At 42.6% G+C, this 27,277-nt stretch overlaps 1 protein-coding gene across 9 annotated transcripts in view; it reads right to left on the minus strand.

Moving 5' to 3' along the window:
* SSBP2 (single stranded DNA binding protein 2) overlaps window positions 1-23,564 on the minus strand; it is a 277,264-nt gene extending 253,700 nt beyond the window's left edge. For 2 of the 9 annotated variants that reach the window (XM_016186253.2, XM_007518762.3), the window contains exon 1: window positions 23,277-23,564. In XM_016186253.2, coding sequence (XP_016041739.1) covers window positions 23,277-23,338 — 62 coding nt within the window. In that variant the 5' untranslated portion in view covers window positions 23,339-23,564. Of the gene's footprint in view, window positions 1-22,899; window positions 23,016-23,276 lie in introns of those variants that run through there. The other 7 variants (XM_060201115.1, XM_060201114.1, XM_060201116.1 and 4 more) reach the window with 5 other exon arrangements.
* Between the last annotated feature and the right edge of the window lie 3,713 nt (window positions 23,565-27,277).

A 27,277-nucleotide genomic window follows, 5' to 3' on the forward strand; every position in this document is an offset into this window, starting at 1 on the left:
AAAACAAAATTGTTGTGACACAGGACATTGGGACTTGACAGCTGTGGTTAAGCTAGGAACGTAACTAACCCATAGCTGATAAAGACAGTTAGCAGACAATTGACATCAGCCTACAGAGCATAGTAGGAACTCACACAAACCCACAAGGGACTGTGGGTGCCTGGTAACTAATTTACTTTACGGAAGTTGTGCTCTTTCTTCTTTCTGTTCCTGCTCCACTTCCAGCTCCCGGCTTTCCTGCTCCTCCTGGGACAGGAACATATGTAACTGAGCTCAAGCTTGGTAAACTTAAGCTTATACTAAGACTCTCCTCTACTGCCACAAAGAGTAGCCTTGATCTCTGCCAATAACTGTCTACCTTGCTGTACTTAAATATACGTACTGCTATACCACCATGTAATAAACCTTTGATTGTCTTAAACCCATTCCCAGCAGTGCCCCCTCTAGTTTTTTGTTATTTTAATTAAGATACCAAACAAAACATTTGGGATGATTTACCACCACGGTTTAAGAAGTTTCTCCCTTGCAGGTCCTGGGGCAGGGGGCCTGAACCTGGGTCCTCTTTGCACACTCCGATAGGTGAGCCCAACCAGGAGCACCACCACCTGGCCCCCATGTTCAACTTTCTATCAATCTTTAATCATAGTAGTGTCTCTCTCTCTCAGAAGTAAATTTTTAGTACTTTATTTTAATTGTGTGTGTATGTGTATATGTGTAGGGACACACACACACACACACACACACACACACACACACCAGAGCTCTGGCTTACAGTGCTGCTGGGGATTGAACCTGGGACCTCAGAGCATCAGACATGAAAGTCATTTGCAAAACCATTATGTTATCTCCTCAGCATCAGACTTATTTAACAAAGCTCTAAATCATAATCTACCAGAAGAAATGAGAATTTGCTTGTTTTCCTGCTTTGTTGCTTTTTATAAGAACTTCCCTTTTGGGGAGTCCAGCGGTAGCGCAGCAGGTTAAGCGCACGTGGCGCAAAGCGCAAGGACCCGCATAAGGATTCCAGTTCGAGCCCAGGCTCCCCACCTGCAGGGGAGTCGCTTCACAGGCGGTGAAGCAAGTCTGCAGGTGTGTCTGTCTTTCTCTCCCCCTCTCTGTCTTCCCCTCCTCTCTCCATTTCTCTCTGACCTATCCAACAATGAACGACATCAATATCAACAACAATAATATCCACAACAAGGCTACACAATAACAAGGGCAACAAAAGGGGGTGAAATGGCCACCAGGAGCAGTGGATTCATGGTGCAGGCACTGAGCCCCAGCAATAACCAAAAAAAAAGAACTTCCCTTTTAACAAATACAGTGAATTATATATGCAAACAAATAAAAAATAAACAAGTAAGCTGAATGCACTTTTAATAAATGTCATGAAAAGCTCTCTAGCCTGGCCACTTTGAGTAATTTGTATGGAGGGTGGGGAACTGACTACAGATAGAACTGAATTTTGTGTAGATGGACCTATCACTAAAATAGAATATTTTAAACCTTTTGTAGTAAACATAAAAAGTAACTCCCTCAGCTATGCTAGTGTCCTTGTATATTGTTAAGAAGGCATTTCTCATTTCAGATAATTAAAATCTGTGAAATACCCAATTTCTACTTTCAAAAAAGTTAAATGAGAAATTCATCACTAGAAAGTTTTTAGAAAGTACTTCTAATTTATATGATACTCTTCCTTGAATAATTTCAAAAGATTAAAACTTCTAAAATATTCTAATAGACTTTTTAAATATTGTAATCCTCTTTGTCAAACAAAATAAATATACTCAAAATCTCAAAATCCCTCAATCATAAAAGTCTTACTAAGCTCATTTTCACATGAACTAACCAGCTAAATAGAACATTACTTATCAGTCTACATCAGAAAAATAAATAAGTAAGAGGCCTCAATAACCCAGAACTTCACTGAATACAACAAAAAGTTAGAGAATGGGAATCAGTCACATGTTTAAAAAAAAAAAAAAAAAGAAGATACAAGAGACAACTCCTCTGACTTTCAAACATCCTTACCAATGGGTCTCCTTCAATTACAATAAATTATGGTTATAGGAATTCCCATCAATTTATCAACACGTGGGAAGAAGGTCAGAGAGTTCCATGACAGTCACCCAGGTGAAAATTCATGAGACTTGAAACTGAAATATTCTCACCAACAAGCTATACATTTCACATAATGTCAGTTTATTATAATAAACTAAAATCACATGACTTAAAATCAAAGAGATTCAAAAACATGAATTTAGGAGTCAAAATTATTACAAAGTGGGAGGGATTAGGAAAAATTAAATCACTTGGTATTTTCCAAGTTGATAGCATGTTACATAAATCAGAATTTATGCCTTCTGGTTTTGTGGATAGTTTACATCTATTAGGAAATGAAAGAAATTAATAATATTAGATTTCTACATATCTCATCTCCGTTTGATCAAATGTCACAATGATTATTTTCCTGTAGCAATACAACTTAGAAAACTGAGATCTTTGATAATCGCCAACCACAGGGTAATATCTGCGTGAACAGTGCCTATAGTATTGGCTAGCTTTATTTCAGCTAAATTTCTACACATTTAAAAAGATGAAACTATTGTCTGGCCTATCAAAAAGAAGGATGTTTTTTAAAAAAAAATGATTCTAAAGAAACAAAACACACCCATCCAAAGAGATCTGTGCATAACTATGTTCGTGACAGCACAATTTTAATAGTCCAAACTTGGAAGCAACCTAGGTGTACAACAACAGATGAGTGGCTAAGAAAATTGTCATATTGATATATATATTCTTCAGCTATTAAAAATAACGAATGCACCATCTTCACCTGATGGAGCTTGAAGCAATCATGTAAAGTGAGATAAGCCATGGATGTGGGGTGGTTTCACTCACAGACAGAATTTAAGAAACAAGAAACAGAAAGGGAAGTAAAGTAAAAAAAGGGGGGGGGGAGGGGCTGGTTTAGTGTATGGCTCCAAAGCAAAGGACTCTGAGGAAGGAGGAAATGGAGAGGGGTAGGAAGAGGGGAAGCTTTTAGGTCCTGGTACATGACAATGGACTTCATTTGGGCGTGATAGTGACTTGCAAACACCTATCTTACTGAGATGAGACACTGTACCCTTGTGCAAACAACTGTCAACCTGACCTGAACATTAAAATTGTAAAAACATTAACCTCCTAATAATAAAAAAAAAAAAACATCAATCTTCCTGCAATTATCTGAAACAAAACATAAATAAATAAATAAGCAGGTACTAATCAGAAATGTGCATGTTGTATTAGAAATACTTCTTTTTTTCTGACACTGTCAGGGTTTTACCACTCCAGGCCAACTTTTTCAGAAAGAGACAGAGGAAGAAAGAGCCCAGCCTCCACCACATAAGAAGCTTAGATGTTGTGATCTTTTCCACTCTCTCTCTCATATATACACATACACACACATATATTCATCCCAGAGTGGTAAAGCTTCAGTGATAATGGAAAGAAAGAAAAAAAAAAGGCCTGCTACCATCACAAGCCAGACCACCACTGTCACACCTAACAATAACTGACCTCAGGACCACTGCCCTTATGGGGAGATTTTTCCGATAAATATCACTTTATACAGGTTCCCAAAAGAAAAGTCAAACTGACCTGCAATTGTTGATTTTCCATGAATACAACATGCTAAGTTAATGATCAAATGGAAGTACTTAAGAATTTTTCTTATACCAGCAATGGTTATAAACACTGGTTAATTAATCTCATGTTGGATATTGCCAATTATATTAGGTATATATTGACAAAATGTAATTGATTTTATCTTTTATAACTATATAGCAAAAAGCAAATAGCAACCCTAATCTTGTCAAGCACATTTCAGAATGGCAGTAAGTCATGAGAGCTACGCTTTAAAAACAAATACATTGTTAATTAAATATAGCACAGAACTTATTGTAAGATATTTCGATTTTTCAAATTTATATGTACTTTTAAATAGGAAAGTTAGTGTTTTGCAATCTTTTTTTTTTAACTTTTCCCCTTTTGCCCTTTTGTTGCCCGCTGTTTATCGTCTGTTATTACTGTTGTTGTTGTTATCACTGGCGCCTGGTGCCTGCGCTACGAACCCACTGCTCCTGAAGGTCATTTTCGCACTTTGTTGCCCTTATTGTTGGGCTTGTTGTAGTTGTTATTGTTGTCATAGCTGTTATTGTTGTTGGATAGGACAGAGAGAAATCTAGACAGGAGGGGAAGTCAGAGAGATGGAGAGAAAGATAGACACCTGCAGACCTGCTTCACCTTTTGTGAAGCGACACCCCTACAGGTAGGGAGCCAGGGGCTCGAACCACGATCCTTATTCCGGTCCTTGGACTTTGCGCCATATGCGCTTAACTCGCTGCACTACCGCCCAGCTCCCATTTTGCCAGTTATAATCCAGAGCATAGTCAGTAAACTTCCTTATTGACAAAAGCAAAATGTTAAACTTCATTATGATACATTTTACGAAAAAGAATTTTAATACTAAATCATACTTTCTATTTCTTCTTTTTGTTTTTCCTCTGAGTTTGAGCTTACCCGGTTAAAAAAGAACAAAACACTTTATCAATCTATCTGCATTTTGTTACCCTGATAAAAGTAAAATTAATGTTTTTTAACAACCAGATGACTGGTTTTCTGTTCTCAAAATGGTAGACAGTAAACTCCCAACCAAGTGACCTCCCAGCTCCATAATGGTAGAGGGAATCTTCAGTGGCCTCAGAATGAATTCAGAATTCTTCAGCTGGCTTTTTCTGTTGCCTCTAACACTTTTCCAAAGTCACCCTTCCCCCCCAACACACATGGTAAAGTGCTACTGAACTTTCTGTTTCTAAATGGATCATAGTCTTTCACACTTCAAGACTTGCTCCAAAGCACAAACTGTTCTTTTGTCAAAAGCCCTCTTTACTCTTCTGGCAATGTTTATCTTGTTCACTCTTGTATTCCCAATGCCTTGTACACAGCCTGGAACAAAGCATGACTTTTTACACTGAATTAAGCAAATGACTTGCAAATCCTGTTTGTTTGTCTGTTTGTTCGAACTAGAGCACCACTATCTCTGGCCATTGGTGGTACTCTGGGATCAAACCTTCAAATCCTGTGTCCAATCCTACACTGTCTTCCAAGCCCAGCAAATGATGTTTTTAAAGAGTTTTACTTCTTTGAAAAAGAGTTTACTTTTGGCTTTCGAAAGGAATTTCTTGCTAACTTGGAAAATGATAAATGATCCCAAATGTTGTTTTTTGTTGCTGTTGTTACTTTGTTTTGTTGTTGTTGTTGTTGTTACTTTGTTTTGGGGTTTTTTTTGTTTTTTTTAATTGCCACCAGGGTTATTGCTTGAACTTGGACCAGCACTACTAATCCAAAGCTCCTAGTGGTCATATTTTTCCTTTTTCCTTTTTCCTTTTTTTTTTCTATTTTATTGGATAGGACAGAGAGAAATTGAGAGAAGAGGGACTGAAAGGAAGAGAGAAAGATAGATACCTGCAGACCTGCTTCACTGTTCATGAGGTATCCCCCCTTACAGATGGGTAGCAGGGGCTGGAACCCCATTCCTTTCCAAGGTACTATGTGTGCTTAACTGGGTGTGCCAATGCCCAGCCTCCCCCCCGCCAATGTTATCATGTGTTGCCATCAGCCTCTTACTAAGAAGAGTACACTTTAGCCATGGGCTTTGATCTTTTTCTTATAAACAATACCTAAAATTTTGGATGCATGTATAGACATAAGAAAAAACAAGAGGGAGTAAGGTGGTAGCGCAGTGGGTTACGCGCACGTGGCGCAAGGACTGGTGTCAGGCTCCCTGTTCGAGCCCCCAGACTCCCCACCTGCAGGGGAGTCACTTCACAGGCGGTGAAGCAGGTCTGCAGGTGTCTGTCTTTCTCTCCCCCTCTCTGTTTTCCCTTCCTCTCTCCATTTCTCTCTGTCCTATCCAACAACGACAAGGACAACAATAATAACTACAACAGTAAGACAACAATGGCAACAAAAGGGAATAAATAAATAAGCAAAAGAAAAACCAAGAATGTATCCAGATTATTTTAATTTTGCTTGTTTGCATTTTTACTTTTTTCCCCTACTTTAAATAGTGTTATTTAAATACTAAAAGCCATGTTAGTGGGGTCAGGTGGTGGCGCTCCTGGGTAAGCACACACATTGCAATCCACAAGGACAGGAGTTCAAGCCCCTGGTCCCCACCTGCAGGGGGAAAGCTTCACGGGTGGTGAAGCAGGTCTGCGGATGTAGTTCTGTCTCTCTCTCTCTCTCTCTTCCCCTCATCTTTCAATTTCTCTCTGTCTCTATCCAATAATAAACAAATAAATATAAGTAAATAAATAAATAACACATCAGCAGCCCAAGAGGAGGGACAGTAGCTAGATCATTGGACTTACAAGAAAGAAGTCCCTGGTTCAATCCCCAGCATAGCAAGTACCAAAGCAATTCTGCCTCCTCTCTCCCTCTAAATATGTAATATAGATCATTAACCAACAATCTTAAAGAAAAAAAAGCATTTTACGAGTACACTGGGGGGAGTCGGGCGGTAGATCAGCAGGCTAAGCGCACATGACGCAAAGTGCAAGGACCGGCATAAAGATCCCAGTTCGAGCCCCCAGCTCCCCACCTGCAGGGGAGTCGCTTCACAAGAGGTGAAGCAGGTCTGCAGGTGTCTTTCTCTCCCCCTCTCTGTCCTCCCCTCCTCTCAGCAACAACGTCCAGCAACGGCAAGATCAATAACAACAGCAATAATAACTACAAGGTCAACAAAAGGGAATAAATATTTTTTAAACTTTATTAAAAAACTGTCTAAAAAAATAGTACACTGGGGAAAGGTTTCGTGAAGTATTCTCACCTTACATTTTACCAATTTTCAGAGCATACAGGAAACTTAAATAAAGGGAGACATTAGAATTGTTGGCCAGGGAACGCTTCTAAAAAATATTTTCTAGTAAACTTCTGGTTTAAAGGCTAACAGCCTACTGAACTGAAAGGCACATCAGACAGCTACTTACTTCATTTACTCATGTGTCAAAGTCACTTCCCAGTCACCACCTGAAAATGTTGTCTTTATTTTATTCTAATATTTAAAAAAGCTTTTTTAAACATCAGAGTTTTAGGTGGGTGGGCGGTAGCACAGCTGGTTAAGCACATATGGTGCAAAGTGCAAGGACTGGCTTAAGGATCCAGGTTCGAGCCTCTGGCTCCCCATCTACAAGGGGGTCCCTTCACAAGCAGTGAAGCAGGTCTGCAGGTGTCTATCTCTCCTTCTCTCTGTTTTCCCCTCCTTTCCCTATTTCTCTCTGTCCTATCCAACAACAACAACATTAATAGCAATAATAATAACCACAACAACAATAAAACAAGGGCAACAAAAGGGAAAAGAATAGCTTCCAGGAGATTCGTGGTGCAGGCAACTGGCCCCAGCAATAACCTTGAAGCCAAAATATATATAAAGAAAAATCAGAGTTGTGTTTGTTTGTTTGTTGTAGCATTTCTCCACTCTCTATTTGCAAACTCGATTCCACCCCAGGCCCCCAGCATGTGGCGCAAAGCAAAAGGATCGCAGTAAGGATCTTGGGTTCAAGGCCCCGGCTCCCCACCTGCAGGGGAGTCGCTTCACAAAGAGGTGAAGTAGGTCTCCAGGTGTCTATCTTTCTCTTCCCCTCTCTGTCTTCCCTTCCTCTCTCCATTTCTCTCTGCCCTATCCAACAACAAAGACATCAATAACAACAATAATAATTACAACAATAAAAAAAAAACAAGGGCAACAAAAAGGGAAAAATGAATAAATAATTTTTTTTTTAAAAAAGAGCTCCTCAAACACTCATAGCCCTAGGCTGTGTTCAACAGCACTTCCTGCATACCATCACTCCATGGTCTATTCAGGGCGTGGACAGTGAGCACCCCACCCACAGCCCACACTGGCTTTTCCTATCTACCTTGTGGTCAGGCAGATGTTGCTGTGCGATTCAGATTTGACTCAAGACCTCAAAAAGAAGCTGACCTAGAAGAGGTGGATCACACTTATCAAAGGAATAAAGGACTGGGGAGAGAGACAACAGAACACAGAAGGTCTACACCACACAAAATGTATGGTATAAAAACAAAATAGTCCAACTTCTTAAAATTAAATTTAAATGGCATTTTGAAAAGCTTTCTAATGCTATGTCGCCCTTGCTTCCACTTTTTTTTTAACTTTTTAAATATTTTTATTTATTTATTATTGGATCGATAGAGAGAGGGAAATTGAACAGGGAGAGGGGGATAGGGAAATTGAGAAAGGAAGGGGAGATAGAGAGGGTGAGAGAGAAAGAGAAAGAGACACCTGCAGCCCTGCTTCACCACTCATGAAGCCTCTCCCCTGCAGGTGGGGGAACTCTTTTTTTTTTTTTTCTCATTAATGTTCTTTCTGTCAGGCCAGCAAAATAGTTCACTTGGATAGTATGCTGCTTTGCTCTGACATGTATTCAACCCATCTACACAACAGTCCCCATTTCATGGTGGTTTCCTTCTCTCTTTCTCTATGAAGGGGAAAACAAAAAAAGCTTCTTTGTTTTTTTTCTGATGTCATTCTACCAGGGGTGGAGAGCACCTGACCACCTACAGGCCATTCACAGCCTAAGGCATCATTTGGTCTGGCCCTACAAGGCAACAGCAGGCGAGACTCAATTCAATAAATCTAGGAGCTGTTTTCCTTAGCAGCATTAAGTGCTAATTTTTTAGCCGGTAATTTTATGTGACCTGCAAAGTATATTAGAAATAGCCAAATGGCCCTTGGCAGAAAAAAAAAAAAGGCTCCCCAACCATGCTCTATACAGAGAACTAGAAGGTTTGTCTCAATCTTTTATTAGTGACTTAATCGTGTTTTACAAGATCATAAACTTACAGGGATATATTTCCGCACCACACCCAACACCAAAGTTCTCTGTTCCCCAACTCCAAATGACTTCCATAGTTTTCACAGTCTTAAGAGACAGATTGACTATTTCTTTGTTTTGTAAATCCACGCATTTTTGAATTTTTATTTATTTATTATTGGATAGACAGAGAAATTGAGAGGGGAGGGGGGTAGAGATAGGGAAAGAGACAGAGAGAGACACCTGTAGGCCCTGCTTCACCACTCATGAAGATTTCCCCCTGCAGGTGGGGACCAGGGGCTTGAACTCAGGTCCTTAGGCACTGTAATGTGAGCATTTAACGAGATGTGCCATTGCCTGGTCCCCAAAGGTACATATGTTAATTGTATTTACCCCACACATAAGCAAAACGATCAAATAGTTTGCCTTTCACCCCCTTACTTACTTCACTAAGCATAATCACTTCTAGTTTGACCCATCTTGTCCTGAAGGATACAATTTTAGTTCATTAAGATCTGTGCACTGTCCTTAATATTCTCCATTGGCCCTGCCAGGTCTGCTTTCTCTCCTTCCAGCCCTGAGGTGACCTCGGAGGCTGATCCCTCAGTGCACATTCTACGCCCTCAGATTCCCAGTTGGGTTCTACAGAAAGTTAGCAGCATCTGTTCAGAAGGCAAGAGAGGGGGCAAAAAAGGGACTTTCTCATGCCGGAATCACCAAAGCTCCCAGGTTCAATCCACAATCCCACCATCAGGCAAAGTTGAGCAGTGCTCTGGTGGAAGAAAAAAGGGAAGGGAAGGAGAGGAAAGGGAAGGAGAGGAAAGGGGAGGAGAGGGGAGGGGAGGGGAGGGGAGGGGAGGGGAAGTGAGGGCAAAGGGAGGGGAGGGGGAAGAAGGAGGGAAGGAAGGGAGGAGGGAAGGAAGGAAGGAGGGAAGGAAGGAAGGAAGGAAGGAAGGAAGGAAGGAAGGAAGGGAGGAGGAGTCGGGCGGTAGCTCAGTGGGTTAAGTGCACATGACACAAAGCACAGGGACTGGCTTAAGGATCCCAGTTCGAGCCCCCGGCTCCCCACCTGCAGGGGAGTCTCTTCACAGGTGGTGAAGCAGGTCTGCAGGTGTCTGTCTTTCTCTCCCCCTCTCTGTCTTCCCCTCCTCTCTCCATTTCTCTCTGTCCTATCCAACAATGACGACATCAGTAACAACAATAATAACTACAACAACAGTAAGGGCAACAAAAGGGAAAATAAAAAATAGATATTTTAAAAGGAAGGAAGGAAGGAGAGGAGAGGTTAGACCTCCAGCCTCTGTTTATAGAGAGTTGACAATGGGTTTGACAGCAGTTCTGGTCCACTTCACAAAACCACAGCAACTAGAGTTTTGGCCTCTCTGCTATAAGCATAGTGCTCACAAGATCCTGTGAAATAAACCCTCCCTTTGCCCTAGCTCACCTAAGAACAGCAAAGTGCCAACTCCGCTTATTGCTGATGCTCGACTGTTCCTTCATCACTTGCTAAAGATGACACATAAATAAACTCTCTTCAATTACCCCATTTAGAGGAGCTGTCCTGTTGTGGATAAGACTACAAACACAAGTCAACGTGCAGTGCTTGGTATATTATGAGTTCTCTAGTTACTGATACATCCATTTTACAGAACTGGAAGAGCATTAGCCAGTCTCGTTTTAGTAACAACTTGCCTATGCCCTCATCTTTCTTGCCTTAAATTTATAAGTCCACCTTACTTGTGTAACTGACCAACCCAGTACTAACTTAAATGTAAAAGGAGTGAAGAAGCCAGGCAATAATTTCAGTGGTAATGTGCACATTTTGTCCTGTTTGGGGACCTAGATTTGAACCCAGTCACCACCTGAGAACACCTCCATGGGGAAGCTTCTTAAGCAGTGTTAACACAGTGTAGTCTCTCTTTTCCTGTTTCTCACCCTCTTTCTATCTAAAAAAATGAAATAAATAAAAACAAAGCGGCTGGTGGTAGCGCACAGTACAAGCGCAAGGATCAGCTCAAGGGTCCTAGTTCGAGCCCCCGCTCCTCACCTCAGGAGGGTCACCTCAGGAGCGGTGAAGGAGGTCTGCAGGTGTCTGTCTTTCTCTCCTCTATCTCCCCCTTCTCTCTCAATTTCTCTCTGTCCTATCCAATTAAAAATGGAAAAGGAGGCCAGGCAGTGGTGCATCTGGTTAAGCACATGCCCTACAGTGCACAAGGACCTGAGTTCAAGCCCCTGGTCCCCACCTGCAGGGGGGGAAGCTTCAAAAGTGGTGAAGTAGAGCTGCAGGTGTCTCTCTGCCTCTCTTCCTCTCCATCCCCCCTCCCCTCTCAATTTCTCTCTGTCTCTATCCAATAATAAACAAACTAAAATTTTAAAAAGTATAAATAAATGAATAAGTAAGGGGCAAAAATGGCCACCAGGAGCAGTGGATTCATAGTGATGGCACCAAGCCCCAGTGAAAACCCTGGAGGCAAAATAAATAAATAAATAAACAAACAAACACAAAGACCTGTGTAAAGATCCCAGTTCCAGCCCCGGATCCCCACCTACAGGGGAGTCATTTTACAGGCGGTGAAGCAGGTGTGCAGGTGTCTATCTTTCTCTCCTCCTCTCTGTCTTCCCCTCCTCTCTCCATTTCTCTCTGTCCTATCCAACAACGGGAACATCAATAACTACAACAATAAAACAAGGGCAACAAAAGGGAATAAATTAATTAATTAAAAATAAATATATATAAATAAGAGTTTGCTGGGAATGGTGCAGAAGCTAAGCCCCAGCAATAACCCTCGCCAAAAAAATAATAAACATATAAAACAATTTTTAATGAATTAAATTACTTTCCAAGATAAACTCATACCTGAAGACAACTCCCAGTACATTACATATACAAGTGTGTATATGTATTGATGTCTTTTATAAGAAACCTCACCCAAATGCTTACTTGAAATACCTTTAATAGCTTTCTAAAAGTAGTCATTGTTCAAATGCACTGATAAAGTATAATCACATGATTTTAATTCAGTTATAAATGACAAAGTGATACTGTAAAAATTGAAACAAAGAAATGACTTCTATCCTTTCAAAAAGTATTACAAAAATGATCGTGTAATTGTTTCCTATAATAGTACTATTACTCCCAAGTCATATAGACTTTCCAAATGCCCATGTCCAAAAACACTCAACCATTTATATGCTGACTGAAAAACTTAAGTAGAATAGAATCATAATTAGAGAAGGGTTTTTCTAAACATTACCTATTCCTTTCTAACCCAATTCTGAGTGCAAAATTTACACAGCAAAACAACTTATATCAAATTGATTTGCCTCTAGATACGGAAAAGAGTGGGAAACAGCTCTGCCTGGAATAATAACTTGAGCTCCTATTTGGCATTTTCCAAGTCAGCATATCTCAAATACCAGCTAGAGTTAGAGCTAATTGCAGCACCTTTTTGGAAGCTATAATACTGCCCACCTCTCTGGCAGCTGTGAATTGCCTTTAATCTTTCCTTAATCTCTCTTCTCCATTACCTACTATCCCAACTATAAGTGGCAGATACACAGGGGGGGTTGGTGGTAGCACAGCGGGCTAAGCGCACGTGGGGCAAAGCTCAAGGACCGGCGTAAAGATCCTGGATCCAGCCCCAGCTCCCCACCTGCAGGGGAGTCGCTTCACAGGTGGTGAAGCAGGTCTGCAGGTGTCTGTTTTTCTCTCCCCTTCTCTGTCTTCCCCTCCTCTCTCCATTTCTCTCTGTCCTATCCAACAACGTCGACATCAATAACAACAACAATAACAACTACAACAACAATAAAAACCAAGGGCAACAAAAGGGAAAATAAATATTAAAAAATAATAATAATAAATAAATTCTCCGGTGGTCCAGGAGGCAGTGCAATGGATAAAGCACTGGCTTTCAGGCATGAAGTCCAGAGTTCAACCCCTGGCAGTACATATACCAGAGTGTTGTCTGGTTCTTTCTCTCCTATCTTCCTCATCAATAAAATAAATAAAATATTTTAAAAATAAATAAATAAATAAATTCTCAGCATGAAAATAAATTAGACTTCTATCCTGTGTTGGGATAGACTCAATAGACTACACCCATAATTTAATTATTCTGTAATAAATAGCTAATTTCAAGCACTGTGCTTGAAATGCGCCAAGAATACAGTGATGATGATGAGACTATGGTTCTAACCCTGAGGAAACTCCCATTCTAACCAGAAAATGAGACATTAAACAAAACATTGAACAATTAATCCATTAACTTGTAATAGGTGGGGACCAGGAGCTTGAACCAGGGTCCTTGTGTCCCTATAATGTGTGTGCTTAACCATAAATCCTCAGTCCAAGTAGCCTGATGTTGAGATGTCCCATTAATGATACTTCAGATCTGATTGAAATGCCCTACCCCCAAATCCTCTCACCACGTATCTTTTCCATATTACTCAGCTATCTACTTAAGAGTCCTCCTTCTCCAAGAACATTCCTAAGTAGTGGATCTGATAGTCTCTTGGCCCTGTTGCAGTATTTCTTTCATAGCACTTAAAACCCTCTGAAAAGTGCCTACAGCACTTAATGTGTTCATTAGTATAGATTTCCTCTCCCAAACTTGAAAATAAGTTTCACGAAAGCAAGGGTTCATTTTACTGACCCCAGATCCTCAAGATACATTTTCTTTGCCAAAGACCCACATTTTGTTTCCGGAATTCCTACACATGGGAATGTAATGAATGATGACTGACTTAAGTCAATTATGAAACCTTTCCCCGACGTTAACAGACTTAGGGAGAGAAATATTGATATGCTGGGGGCCAGGCAGTGGTGCACCTGGTTAAGTGCACACATTACAGTGTGCAAGGACATGAGTTCAAGGCCCTGGTCCCCACCTGCAAGGGGAAAGCTTCAACAGTGGTAAAGCAGGGCTGCAGGTGTCTCTCTGTCTCTCTCCCTCTCTCACCTCCCTTCTCAATTTCTCTGTCTCTATCCAATAATAAAAATGTTTATATATATATATATATATATATATATATATATATATATATATATGGCTAGCCAGTGGTGGTACACAAAAATACCAAGCACAAAGAACCCAGATTCAAGATCTCCGTCCCCACCTACAGAGGGAAGCTTCACTAGCAGCACAGTTGAGCTGCAGCTGAGTCTCTTCCTCTCTCCCTTCCCTCTCTATCTCCTCTTCCTCTCCCAATTTCTCTCTACCCTATCAAATAATAATAATAAAAGTTATCTGCTAAGCTCCTTCCAGAAAATGTCTCCACCCCCCCCCCACCCTTAACCCCTCACCTGCATGCAACCTTTGCTGACTTGATATTTGGTTTTGTGCAGAAGTCAAACTGAGAACCTGAAGGAGGAATGTTGTTTTCCAGAGGGAGAGCATGGGCAAAGAAGTTGATCCTAAGCTCGGATGTTCTTGACTCACTGAAACTACCCCAGGCATCCTGTTAAGTGAGGTTTATTTTTAAACTCTAATCAATTAGGCCACTCTCTACCTCCTGTTCAGATACCTGAAGCAAAAACATGATAAATTTCTCCCCCCCCCACCCCGCCACCAAGGGCTCCCCTCTACAGAAATAAATCCTTAAGTCTCTGTTCCTTTTGTAATAGTAACAGAAAAAAGTACATATGGCAAGTCAACCGGATTCTTGAGAAAATTAAGACTATGCAAGGAAAATACCAAACAACATTCTTAGAGTACTGTTGTGCTACTACTAACTATTCAACTTTCTATGATAAAACCACAAGTTTCGTATAGTAGTTAGGATTTTGTTAATTCACAGAATTCACTTAATTCCTGTTTAAGTGAAATGACCTTTATTAGACTAATCCCTCCCCTTCCTCCATCAATAACTGTGATTCTCAAATATGAAGTAAGTAAATATAAGGAGAATCAAGGCAAATATCAGATCACCACAAAAAAATAACCATATTAATCTCAGGTGAGTCTGTTTAATGCATTAACTCCAGTGTTCACTTTTATTAACAAAGTTACATATGAAATCCCCTCCCCGTGATCCTCACAAATTTGTATGAATATTTGGCTGTGGCTTGCATTCTATTAATTGAAATGTAAACTGCATTAACCATCAAAATATGAATAGCTATAACTAAATACTAAATATCGAAAAAGGGACAAAAGTGCTCTACTTCAGTCTATACAATTTTTTTCTGTGCTCAACTATTTGCTTGATATGCCATGAAGCAAAATTACTACCTAAGATGAGCAACAGGAGATGGAGAGGGCACTGGTTCAATCTCATGCCAACTGAATTGTGATTTAAAATGATAGGAAGTGGAGTCGGGCGGTGGCGCAGCGGGTTAAGCGCACGTGGCGCAAATCGCCAGGACCGGCTTAAGGATCCCAGTTCGAGCCCCTGGCTCCCCACCTGCAGGGGAGTCGCTTCCCAGGTGGTGAAGCAGGTCTGCAGGTGTCTATCTTTCTCTCCCCCTCTCTGTCTTCCCCTCCTCTCTCCATTTCTCTCTGTCCTATCCAACAACAACGACATTAATAACCACAACAATGTTAAACAACAAGGGCAACAAAAAGGAAAATAAAAATAAAAATAATACTAATAATAAAATGATATGAAGCTCATTACTGTCAGAAATAGAACCAAAAGACTTCAAGTGAAATCAGGAGAGAGTTGGCATTCCCAGAGAAACAACAAAAACTCAAGTCCCTCCTAACGATAAACAAAGGATAAATATTCCAACATTGGTTTTTGTTGTTGCTGTTGTTGCTTTTGTTTGCCTCCAGGGTTATCGCTGGGGCTCAGTGCCTGTTCTACAAATCCACCACTCCTGGAGGCTATTTTTCCCATTTTGTTGCCCTTGTTGTTGTGCTTGTTGTAGTAGTTGTTATTGTTGTCATAGCTGTTGTTGTTGTTGGATAGGACAGAGAAATGGAGAGAGGAGGGGAAGACAGAGAGGGGAAGAGAAAGACAGACACCTGCAGACCTGCTTCACTGCTTGCTAAACGACTCCCCTGCAGGTGGGGAGCCGGGGGCTTGAACCCGGATCCTTACGCCGGCCCTTGCGCTCCTGCATTGTTTTAAAACTTTCCAGAGTCTTCTGAGTCCATATTAATTATTTTGTCATGTCAACAGTAGAAAAGTATTGGGGCTGGAGGGTGGTGCACCTGGTTGAGCACACATGTTGCAATGGGCAGGACCAGGGTTCGAGCCCCCAGCCCCCACCTGCATGGGGAAAGCTTTACAAGTGGGGAAGCAATGTGGCAGGTGTCTATCTGAATCTCTTCCTCTCTGTCATCCCCTTCCCTCTCAATTTCTGGCTGTCTATCAAGCAAATAAAGACAATACAAGTTTTTAAGTATTATTATATATAAATTATATCATACTGTATTATATTAATTATATTATATATATTAGCTCTACTTTTCAAAAATATTCAAGTATTAACCTACTCAGTTACTCATGATGATCAACTCTAAATTTGAGCAGTCTGCAGGTCTCTTAAACATTACGTGTATTCTTTTCCTGTGTGCATAATTTGTCCAACTATCTTTCAGAGTCTTCACACCATGTTAGATATACAGATTGGAGAAAATATGAGTAGCCTCTACTACCTCTCTACCATTAATGAAAAACAAGTCAGGCAGAAATCTTGTTGGACCACCTTTCAAATTACTATTTATAGCTGAAATGGGAGTTTTGCGAGAATAGTCAAATAATTCAACCAATTCAAATAATTCAACCAATTCAAATTATGTTAAAACTACACATACACACACATAGGTAAAAAAAAAAAAAATCTTACATGAACAGATGTTACATGTTACAGGCAAAATCTGATGGGCAAAGTTTAAATTTAAAAACATTTTGATTAGTGATTTACAAAATAACAGGGGTACAATCCCCCCACCAGAGTTCTATTTCTCCATTCCCTCCATTAGAAATTTCAGTGATTCTCCCAAAGTCACAGATACAGGTTGGCTCTTATTTCTGTAACTTTATTTTTTCCCCTTTTTTTTTTCTATGTCCCTGCCTTCTCTTCCATTTGAAGTCACAGCTTCATTTATCGCTATTTCTGTCTTTCCATCATCTTTCCCTAACATTTCTCCCCCTCTGAAAGTGTGGACCAAAAAACCTTTGGGGGATGCAGAAGGTGGGAGTTAAGACTTCTTGCTTCTCGGGAGTCGGGCGGTAGCGCAGCGGGTTAAGCACACAAAGCTCAAGAACCGGCCTAAGGATCCGGGTTCGAGCCCCCCGGCTCCCCACCCGCAGGAGCGTTGTTTCACAAGCAGTGAAGCAGGTCTGTGTAGGTGTCTGTCTTTCCCTCCTCTCTCCATTTCTCTCTGTCCTATCTAACGTCGACAGCATCAATAACAACAAAAACAATAAAATTTAAAAAAAACAAGGGCAACAAAAGGGAAAATTAAAAAAAAAAAAAAAAAAAGACTTCTTGCTTCTCTACTGAACAGGGGGTGCTGGCAGGTTGGTCCATACCCCTAGCTTGTTTCTTTCCCTAGGGGAGTAGGAATCTGGAGAAAACCATTTTTATTAATTAACAAATGTATCCTACTCTACTGTTCCGGTGTCATTTGAAGCCTCTCCTTTAGAAAACTGTAAGACACTAATGAAATCAACGCTTTAGCATATGCTTACAGATGCATACATATTATTCACTTAGCAGGCAAATATCTCATATAATTGATGTACCCCCAAACCAAAGCAATTATTCACAGACAACAGAAAACATTACCATTGTTCCAAAATAAAATCTTCAATACATATTTAAATATTTCCAGATTCATTATTCCATCTTTTAAACCCAGTGCATTAACCCTCAATTGTGTATCTATTCTTAATCTAAAAATTGTGATCTCTATGGGGGAAAGAAAAATCTTCTTAAGTTCAAACTTCATTTTTCCCTGTATTTCATTGCTAGTTCTATGTCACTGGAGTCAATGTTAAGAAAGTATAAGCTAAGTAGTCTAACTCCTGTCCCGGTGAGTATTTTCAAATTTTAAAACAGTAACTCTGTTCTCCAGTAGTAAATGTGATATATTTGATCCACTGCTACAGACCAACTAAAATATCATGATTTTTTTTTCACCTTACATTGACTTTATATGACAAACTGGCTTTAAAGTGTGAAAATAAATCTCATTTTAATTGTTTTTAACTTTACAGATGTGAAAAAAAACCATGACAATATAAATACTATTGTAAGAGCATAAATAAGCTCTGAATAAACAATACTAAAATTTAATTTTCAACATCTTACAAATTTCCTTCAAGTTCACTCCCTAAAATAATCAGTTTTTATACTTCTAAAACAGGACAAAAGAGGTCAACAAAAGAAAACTATTACAATTAAGATGATTGGGTAGAAAGTTGTTTAATATGTTTTAAGTTGTTTCATATTTTGTAGCAAACATCATGAGGATTGGGAAGGGGACAGTCAATTAGATAATTGAGATATAAGCTCATTCCCACAAAGGCATTTCATTAGCTGTAGAAAAGTTGAACTGTCGTTACTACTCATAAATCAAGTTTCTCAAAAACCTTTATTGTTTCACTAGTCTTTATTTCCTTCAGAAAAGGAAGACAGTTTGCAATTTTTTTATAAAGGGGGGGGAATAAAGTGATGCTGGCAGTTACTAATGTCATAAATCTTACATAGAGAGCAGTAAATATTCATTAGACTATAACCACCAAAAAATGAGCATATGGTATTTGTTTCCTGGTATATTCAAGTAAAAGACCCACAATTTGTAAACTAAAGTTGCTTTGCAGAGCCTGAATAGATATGTTTGATTTTTGATATTTTTAGGTGAGTTTACTTAATGTCATTGCCTACTGTATATCATAAGTACGCTTTATCGTAGATTCACCTTTCTGTGTTATCACATAATTTTAAAGGATAAAAATTATGTAGTGAAAAATATCACTATTTGTAGGGGCTAGCTACTCTTCTTGGAGTATTCAGCAGTGTGTCAATGTTTCTAAACATTTCATAATAGAAACTGTTCACAACTATATAGTCTAAACTTAAATAAACCAAATTCCTGGGAGAAAAAAAAAGCTAAAGAAAAAATTATTTTTATTATTTTAGACTACCACCTTTCAGTCCTAAAATATCTATGTCTTCCCCAAACAAAACCAGTCTGTCCAAGTGGAGGGCCTACACATTGGGTGAGACAATGATTAAGAGAGAAAATCTTTAGAAACTATTATATGTGGTGAGGTAATGTTGTTCCCTCAATCTCTAGCATCCAACCCTAAATCAGGAAGGCAATCTACTATATTGAAAAACGGTAGCTTTCAGCTTCAACCACAATTTCTAAAGTTAGGAAAAATTTGTTAGAAAGCCAGCTAGCAAAATATCCCCCAGATAAGTTGCTTGCTAAGTTTCAGTTTTTATTTTTCTAATGAAAAACAAGGAAGAAGTCACCACATCCTAGAATAATTGACAGAATTGGAGAAATTAGCACTGAACACAGTGACTGGCACACAGAACAACACACAGGTCAGTAACAACAGAATTTGCTGTTACTATTTTTTATTTCAAACTTCCAGAGCCCTTATTTTGGAAATCATTATTTTTCAGATGGAGAAAGCTTGGAGTCTAATCATTTTCATTCAATAAGTATTTAGTTGGTTCTTTCACTACTCGGAAGCACTATTCTCTTTTTCCTTCCTCCACCCTCCTTTTCCCCTTCAGAGTTTCACCACCTTAGATTGACTTACTCACAGTGGGGGAGGGGGGAGGGAGTGCGGGGGGGGGGGGGGGGGGGTGTTGTGGGAGGAACCCAAAACCTAAACCAGTACTTCCTCCAATGTGATGGTGGGTCAAAACCACGGCAGAGCAGGCGCACTACTCAGGTGAGTTCTTTTGCTGGGCAGTAGACGACATAGCTATCCTTAAAGACTTACTTACTTTAATAAGAGAGATAAAGAGAAACCAGAACACTGCCAGGGATCAACCAACTCCATGACAGTCCTTTCACTCTGCCACTAAGCAGCTTCACCAGCTGCGAAAGTCAAGGCAAAGATACCTCAAAGAAGAAATTGGAAATCATCCCTTCCCCTCAAGAAACATACATTTTTAGAGGCAGTTATACATTAAATGGTCAATTACACAGCTAGTTAGTTGTAATTGTGATGGGGTTACAAAGAAAAGTCTGCTAAGAGGGGAAATGATCTAACAGGATCAAAATTTAAATTTCTACACAAAAATCCCACCTCCAGACAAATGTTTTCAATCACTCCCCTTTATTACTGAACTTAGTCTAAACCTTTGTAGACTTGATAGGTCTGCTTTTAAATTATTTCTCTACAACTAAATCAACTTGATTCACGCTACTTTTATGTTCAGAACTATATTCTGAAATTACTGAAACTGTAAAACCTACAAGTTAACTTCCAGTATTCCATTTAACTTCTTCATTTAAAAAAGATTCATACAGATAAGAATTTATCAGCTATCCACGATTGGGTCAGCTTGGAACAGACATCCCTTCATGATAAAAGCAGTATTTTCATGTGTTTGTGCAGTCCATTGTTCATACTAATAAATCATTCTCAGAATGCTCTTATTAGCATAAAATATTTTCACATTTATTACTGAAAATAAATTATTTGTGATTTTCTTTTTTAAGATCAGAGTGGTTCACTGCTTACTAAAAGAGAATTCTTCATCGAGGTACCTTTTAAGATTTACCACCAAAAAAAAATTTTTTTTTTAATTCGGTGACATTTAAAACACAACTTCAAGATTCCTGTTTTCACACATTGTTGTAGAGTGATGCCATTAGAACTATGACTAAAAATAAAGGGAAAAAAAACTGAGCAACCAGATCAGCTCTCATCCAAATGAAACTAAGTTCATTCTAGAAAGCAAGACCAAACTCCATGTTTGTATTAGATGCAAACAATTCAACTTAAAATGAAGACAACAACAATTAATCCATAACAGTCACTGCCAATTCTCCAAAAGTGGCCTCTTCACCTATATTTAGCTGGTAAGGCAAGCCAGACCAAGATTCCTGCTGCCAATTATAATGAATGGGAGAAATATATTTACATTGAATAGCTTCATCACTTGCTTACCAGAGTAAATGTTACTTAGTGTTCAGTTTGGCAGATTTGACTTTAGAAAATGGCATTACTTGTTGTCATGAAAAACTCACATTATCTAGATTTAGCAAGGACCACAAACACACTGGGTTCAACTTCTTATTATTATCATGTCAGATAGTTTTTAAAAATGTTTTTTCTTTAAAGTTATTTGGATATAGATTAGCTTTAGACGTCTCTGGGAGTCTAAAAATCCCAAATAACTTATGACTCTCAAATTCAACCACTCCCCAAATAAGATTTTAGTCGATACATTTTAATGTCTTCACTTCCAAAATTAAGAAATTCAAATAAGCTGCAACCATTACAGCATCCTCCTCTAAATGCTTTAAAAAAAAAAAGAATCAGATATTAAAAGCAAATGAGTAATGTTCCTAATGAGGGTGTTATCTCAAAACTTCAATTCTTTTAACTGCTGTTTTTTAGCCAGATTACAAAACTCTAAATTTCATGTGTTCCTTGTCACAACAGCAGCAATGAATGTACGTCCTCGGAAAATACCTGGGGTTGGGGAAGGAAGGGGGAGGAGGGCGAGGAAGAGAAGGCACAGCATCTCTTATTTTATTTGTTTTGCTACATCAAGGCCTGCCACCCTCACCCTCTCCCCCAAATCCTCAGGGAACCGTGTGTGTTGGTACCATCACGAAAATTAGGAAATGTTCCCATCCCTAGGGCACAAGAAACTTTCAAGAGGAGGCAAAACTAAGTGCCTAGAGCAAGCAGAGAAACTCGGTTGCCTAGGCCCTGGGTTTTTTATTATTATTATTTAAGTAGTTCGGTGCGCAAGGTAGGCAACCAAAGTAGCTTTTGGAGAGATGCTCTCAAGACTTTTCCTTGGTCTGAACCCCCTGGGACAGTGGAGCTTGGAGTTCAACGACAAGGACTCAACCTCACCCTAGGGTGGGGGGTGGGGTGGGGTGCAGGAGGTAACTGGGCGTCACCGATGTGGTGCAAAAAGAGGGGCTCTTCCTCAGTGGTCACAGTCAGCTCTCATTTTTAGTAACCACCAACTCACCGTTAGAAATACACAATCAATAGCAAACAGCCCTGCTTCCCAGCGTGCAAAGACCTTGGCATCCCGAGCCAGGAGGGGCGCTTTGCTCGCCCGCTTCTTCTGGGCTCCCACCAAAGTTAACACCTGTATCTCCCAGACCCCGGATCACAGAACCCGCCCCCCCCCACCTCCATGCTTCCCCCCCAGCCCCCCACTTCCAGCACAACCCTTCCAGGCTGCAGCCGCCGCGCCCCCAACTCCCCCTGCGGGCGCCCCTCAACCAGGGCCCCGCGGGGATCGCGCCCACCCCCCACCCACCCCCAGACTTTGTAAAGGCTGCAAATCTCCAAAGGAAAGAAAAAAAAAAAAAGGAAAAAGAAAAAAAAAGTTGTGCAGCCGCGGTGGAGTTGAGTCTGGTGCTGGAGGCGGAAAGCCCAGGCAGCTCGGGCAGCTGCGGCTGCTCGCCGGCACTTTTCCTCCCCGGGAACTCGGGGCCGCTCACACTCCCAAACTTGAGCTGCGCCCCCGCCCCCGAGCCCCGCGGGTGCCAGGCGCCGCGTCCCCCCCAACCCCGCGGGGCCCGGAAAGCCCCGCCACCCACCGGCCCACGCCCGCACACGCCCTCCGCGCCCCGCGGGGCCCCGCTCGGCCGCTCAGCGCCCGGCTTCCGCCCGCCCCGCCGCCCCGGCTGCGCCCGGGGGCCCCGCAGCGCCCTCCCCGGGGCGCCCCCTCGCGCGGCCCGCCGCGCCCCCGCATTCCCGCCGCGCGCCCTCCTGCACGCAGCTGCCCCGCTCCCCTCCCGCCTTACCAGCAGCCCCCCCACACACACACCCATGGCAGCCCCCCCCAGCCCCCCTGGCGGCTCCCTGGGTCCCCGCCCGGCCCGCACCTCCTCCGCTCTAAAGTTACTTTGTGAACCCGCGGTTGGTTTCCCTCGATCACCCAAACAAGTTTCCATCCTCGCTGCAAGCACTGCCGCCGCTCTCCAGCCCCCCCCAGCAACACACACGCACACAACCACACGCACACACACACACACCAATTGCAACACACTCGCTCCCGCCTTCCCACCCGCAGCCCACCCCGCGCCATCACCTCCAGGAACACGGCCGCTCCCCGCACCGCACGCCCCCACCGCGCGCACCCCTCCCCCTGCCAGCCCACCCCCCTCCCCGAGCTCTCCCCCGGGCGGAGTGTCCGTGTGTCTGGGTGTCTCCGGGAGAGTGCGAGTGCGTGCGTGTGCGCGCGGGTGGAGGCGGAGGTGGGTGAGAAGCGGAGACACTTACTTCTCCCGGGCCTGGCTGTCGGACGGGACGGCGCTGCTGTTACTCTTGCCTTTGCCGTACATGCTTGTGCCGAGAGCAGCTCCCACTGTCACGCACCTGTCAACCCATCACAGCCTCCCCGGGAACAGCCCCGTCCCCATGGCGACCCACGCAGCCACCCCCACTATTGGCCGCCCCGCTCGCAGGCCCCGCCCCCGTCGCCCTGGCAACGCGCGTGATGGACAGGCCTCCCCCTCCCTGCGGCCTGCCGAAGCGCGCGGTGGCGGCGGTGGCGACGGCGGCGGCGGCGGCGGCTCCAGCCTGAACGGCAGTCTCCTCCCTCCCTCTCTCCCTCCCCGGTTTCCTCCCTCCTTCCCTCTCCGCTCTCCTCCCTCCACCCGCTCTCCTTCCCCCCTCCCCCCCTCCGAAGCCCGGCGCAAGGGGGGAATTAGAAACTGCTCTAGAAGGATTTTAAACAACTGGCTGTTCTCGGCGGCGCCGGCCCTCCCCCCGCGCCGCCCGCGCCCGGCTCCTCGCCGGAGAGAAGCCGCGGGCTGCCGGCAAAGTGCGGCCTGGACCGTGCGGCTGCAGCCGGCGGAGCCGGACCCCGGCCGGCCCAGACTCGGGGGCGCCCGCCGAGCGTGCACACACCCCCGGCGCCCCCAGCTCCGTGCCCCTGGGGCGGGGGCTCCCCTTCCTCCACCGCCGGCACCGTGCCCCCCCCCCCCCGCACTGGCTCCTCTCCGCCGCACGGGCCCGCGCCGGGACCCGGGATTGATCGGGGCCGCCCCGCGGGGGGAGCCCCCGCCCTACTCCCCCAGGGGCCGGCTGGCTGGCGGGGGGACCCTCGTTCCGTTCCCTCGACCTTCTGGCGGAGCGACCCGGCGACAGTCGCCTGCCCTCCAGGGGTGGGACGGTGCCTCCGGCCCTTGGCGCCACCAGACTGGCGCCCCCACCCCCGGGGCCGCGCCCTGCACCCCAGGGGAGCACCCTGCCTCCGGCCTGCTGCCTTTTTGTTGTTGTAAAAGGAGAGCCCGCAGCTCCAGAGAATGCGGGGATTGCTGGGGAGGGGGGGAAGCGCTGGGACCCGGGTGCCCCCGTTTCCCGGAGCCCCAAGGCCCAGCAAGCCTTGTAAGTTTCACGAATGGAACTGCAGCAGAAAAAGCTGCCCCCCCCCCCCGCCCCGCCTTTGGTATCCTCCACCTGGCTGGTCTTGCCAACCTTGGTGGGCCATGCCCACTTCTTTTGACAACCCCCCCCCGAAATTGGAAGGGCCATAGAAGGTCTTGAAAGACACCCACATTCTTGTGCATTAGAACAGGCCTCAACGTCGCTCCGTAGTGTGCAAGGCTATGCCAGAGCTGAAAGACAAAAATATTTCTGGGTCCAAGCTCCCAATACTATTTCAGTAAATAACGCAAAAGTTTCTGAAACGCACAACCTGCTTCCTCCAGAGCCGTCCATGCTTCATCTCCTGGGAACCTTCAACTCTGAAAATCAGAATGCAAATGGGATTAGAAAGAGTTGGATATCAAACAGGAAGCGACCCAGGAAGAGAGGTGGGGAAAATGGGGGAAAACATCAGGACAGGATGTATACCCATGGAACAACTATGGAGGGGGAGAGAAAATAGAATTCAAACGGGGACAGGGAAACTTGCTGTCCCTCACACAACGTTAAGCGTTTAGTAGTAGCATCATAAAAATGCATATGGAGATGCAGACATACATGAAATGGAAAGGAATGGGCTTCTGTGGACACTGACAGCAAGCGATAGGAATAAAACATCAACAGAAGGTTAAGGAAGGACAGTTAGTAAAAACAAGAATCAGAAAAGGGGCTGGCAACCAAACATCAATCAAAAACTAGAAAAAATGAAGAGCTTGTTACACTGGTGTTGAGGAAAATGGGGGGGGGAAATTGAAAAGGTTAAGAGTATAAAGGATAAGAAAGAAAAAGAAAAGAAACAGGACCGGTGAAGAAACCACAGATGATAGTGAAAGAAGACAACCAAAGTAATAGAGAATGGGTATAAAGCAAGGACACGGCATAAGGATACGGCATAAGAAAAATAAAGCTACTTTTGTTTAAAATACCAAATTAACAATTTGATAAGAGAGGATAAGAAGAGTGAGGGGGAAAAATCACTTTTGTTTATGTTGATTTACTTATTTTAAAATGTAATCTGTCATTTCTAACTTGAAATTTTTCTTTGTTGGTTTGAATGTGTTGTCACCAGATGGTAATTTGGAACATGACATGCATAGACTAAAGAACTGGCAGTTGTTTCGGCTTAGCCAGTAAGTGCTTCTCCTGTGATGGACTTTTGCTCAAAATGCTTAAATGTGTCTGAAGTTGTCACTGTTTACAGACTCTACCACCAAGGTTAGGATCATGTAATTCGTTGCTCAATTATCTTTGGATTTCCACTGGCTTTAATCCAGATTATTATTAATATCTCAAGATTCTGTCACCCATAGACCAGGTGCCGCTCATAGAATACAGTCTAGGAACGAGCTTTGGCGGCTACTAATCAACCCTCTTATCCATACTTGGATTGGGAAAGGTTTTGTTATCAAAATGCAAATTGAAGATCCCCCCCCCTTTTTTTTTTTTTGGTCATTGTGATAAGGTATCACTGCCCTGGGCAAACATTTTGAAAGACACCATAGGACACTGAAGCATCTTCCAGTGCTTTGGTGGGGTGAGGTAGGTAGGGGGCATCTTTATAAGCTGAAAATAAATAAAAAAATGCATTCATCACACCTAATTTTCTGAATAGCACAGCCTAGCCTAGACCACCCTAAAGAGGCTCGGAACACAGTTATTAGCTTACCGTTGGGTAGTCATCTGATATAAAACCCATAGATAAGGAAGTATTGAATACGTCCTGTGATTTGTTGAATGCTGTACCAGAAGTAAAAAAAAAAAAAAAAAGTCTGTAGTTTTTCTGATGTTGACCCTTAAAATCTAGTGCCTGACAGAGACCAACATTAAGCTTTTACCATATCACTAGCCCAGGAAAAGGTCAAAGTTCAGAATCTGACGTGTGATTTAAATCAAACCATCACAAGTCTTGACTATCTGTAGTAGTTATTGTTCTTACGCAGATGTTCGAATTCTCTAACTGGCTGTCAGCATGGCTTGTTAGAATTGCCTTAGAAATACATATATGCCAGGGAGTCGGGTGATAGCTCAGCGGGTTAAGCACACGTGGCGTAAAGCACAAGGACCAGCTTAAGGATCCCGGTTCGAGCCCCAGGCTCCCCACCTACAGGGAGTTCGTTTCTCAGGCGGTAAAGCAGGTCTGTAGGTGTCTTTCTCTCCCCCTCTCTGTCTTCCCCTCCTCTCTCCATTTCTTTCTGTCTTATCCAACAATGACATCAATAACTACAACAATAAAAGCCACAAGGGCAACAAAAGGAAATAAATAAATATTAAAAAGAAAAAGAAAAAAGAAATATATACATGCTATTGTTCATTTATTTTAAAATGCAGCTTCTTGGGACCAAAGAAATATCTCAGTGGTAGAACACAGGGTTTGCATGCCTAAGCCCTCTTGTTTGAGCCCTGGCACAGCATGGCATAGGGCAGAACTGAGTGGTGCACTTATATTATCAGAAACAAATCTTTCTTTTTAATAAAAACATACAGTATCTAGGACACTACCCCAGACTAAATCAGAGACCTTGGGAATGGATCCAGGCATCTGTATTTCTTTTTTTTATTAACTATTTTATCTATTTATTTTTCTTTTTTGTTGCCTTTGTTGTTTTTATCATTGTTGTGGTTATTATTGTTGTTGTTGATGTTGTTGCCGGATAGCACAGAGAGAAATGGAGAGGGGAAAGGAAGACAGAGATGAAGAGAGGAAGATAGACACTTGCAGACCTGCTTCACAGCCTGTGAAGGGACCTCCCGCAGGTGAAGAGCCCGGGGCTTGAACCGGTTTCCTCGAGTTTCGCACCATGTGCACTTAACCCGCTGCGCTACTGCCCGAAGCCCCCACCCCACAGTCATCT

Source organism: Erinaceus europaeus, chromosome 11 (assembly GCF_950295315.1).
Source record: "Erinaceus europaeus chromosome 11, mEriEur2.1, whole genome shotgun sequence".
In the NCBI taxonomy this organism is placed as follows: domain Eukaryota; kingdom Metazoa; phylum Chordata; class Mammalia; order Eulipotyphla; family Erinaceidae; genus Erinaceus; species Erinaceus europaeus.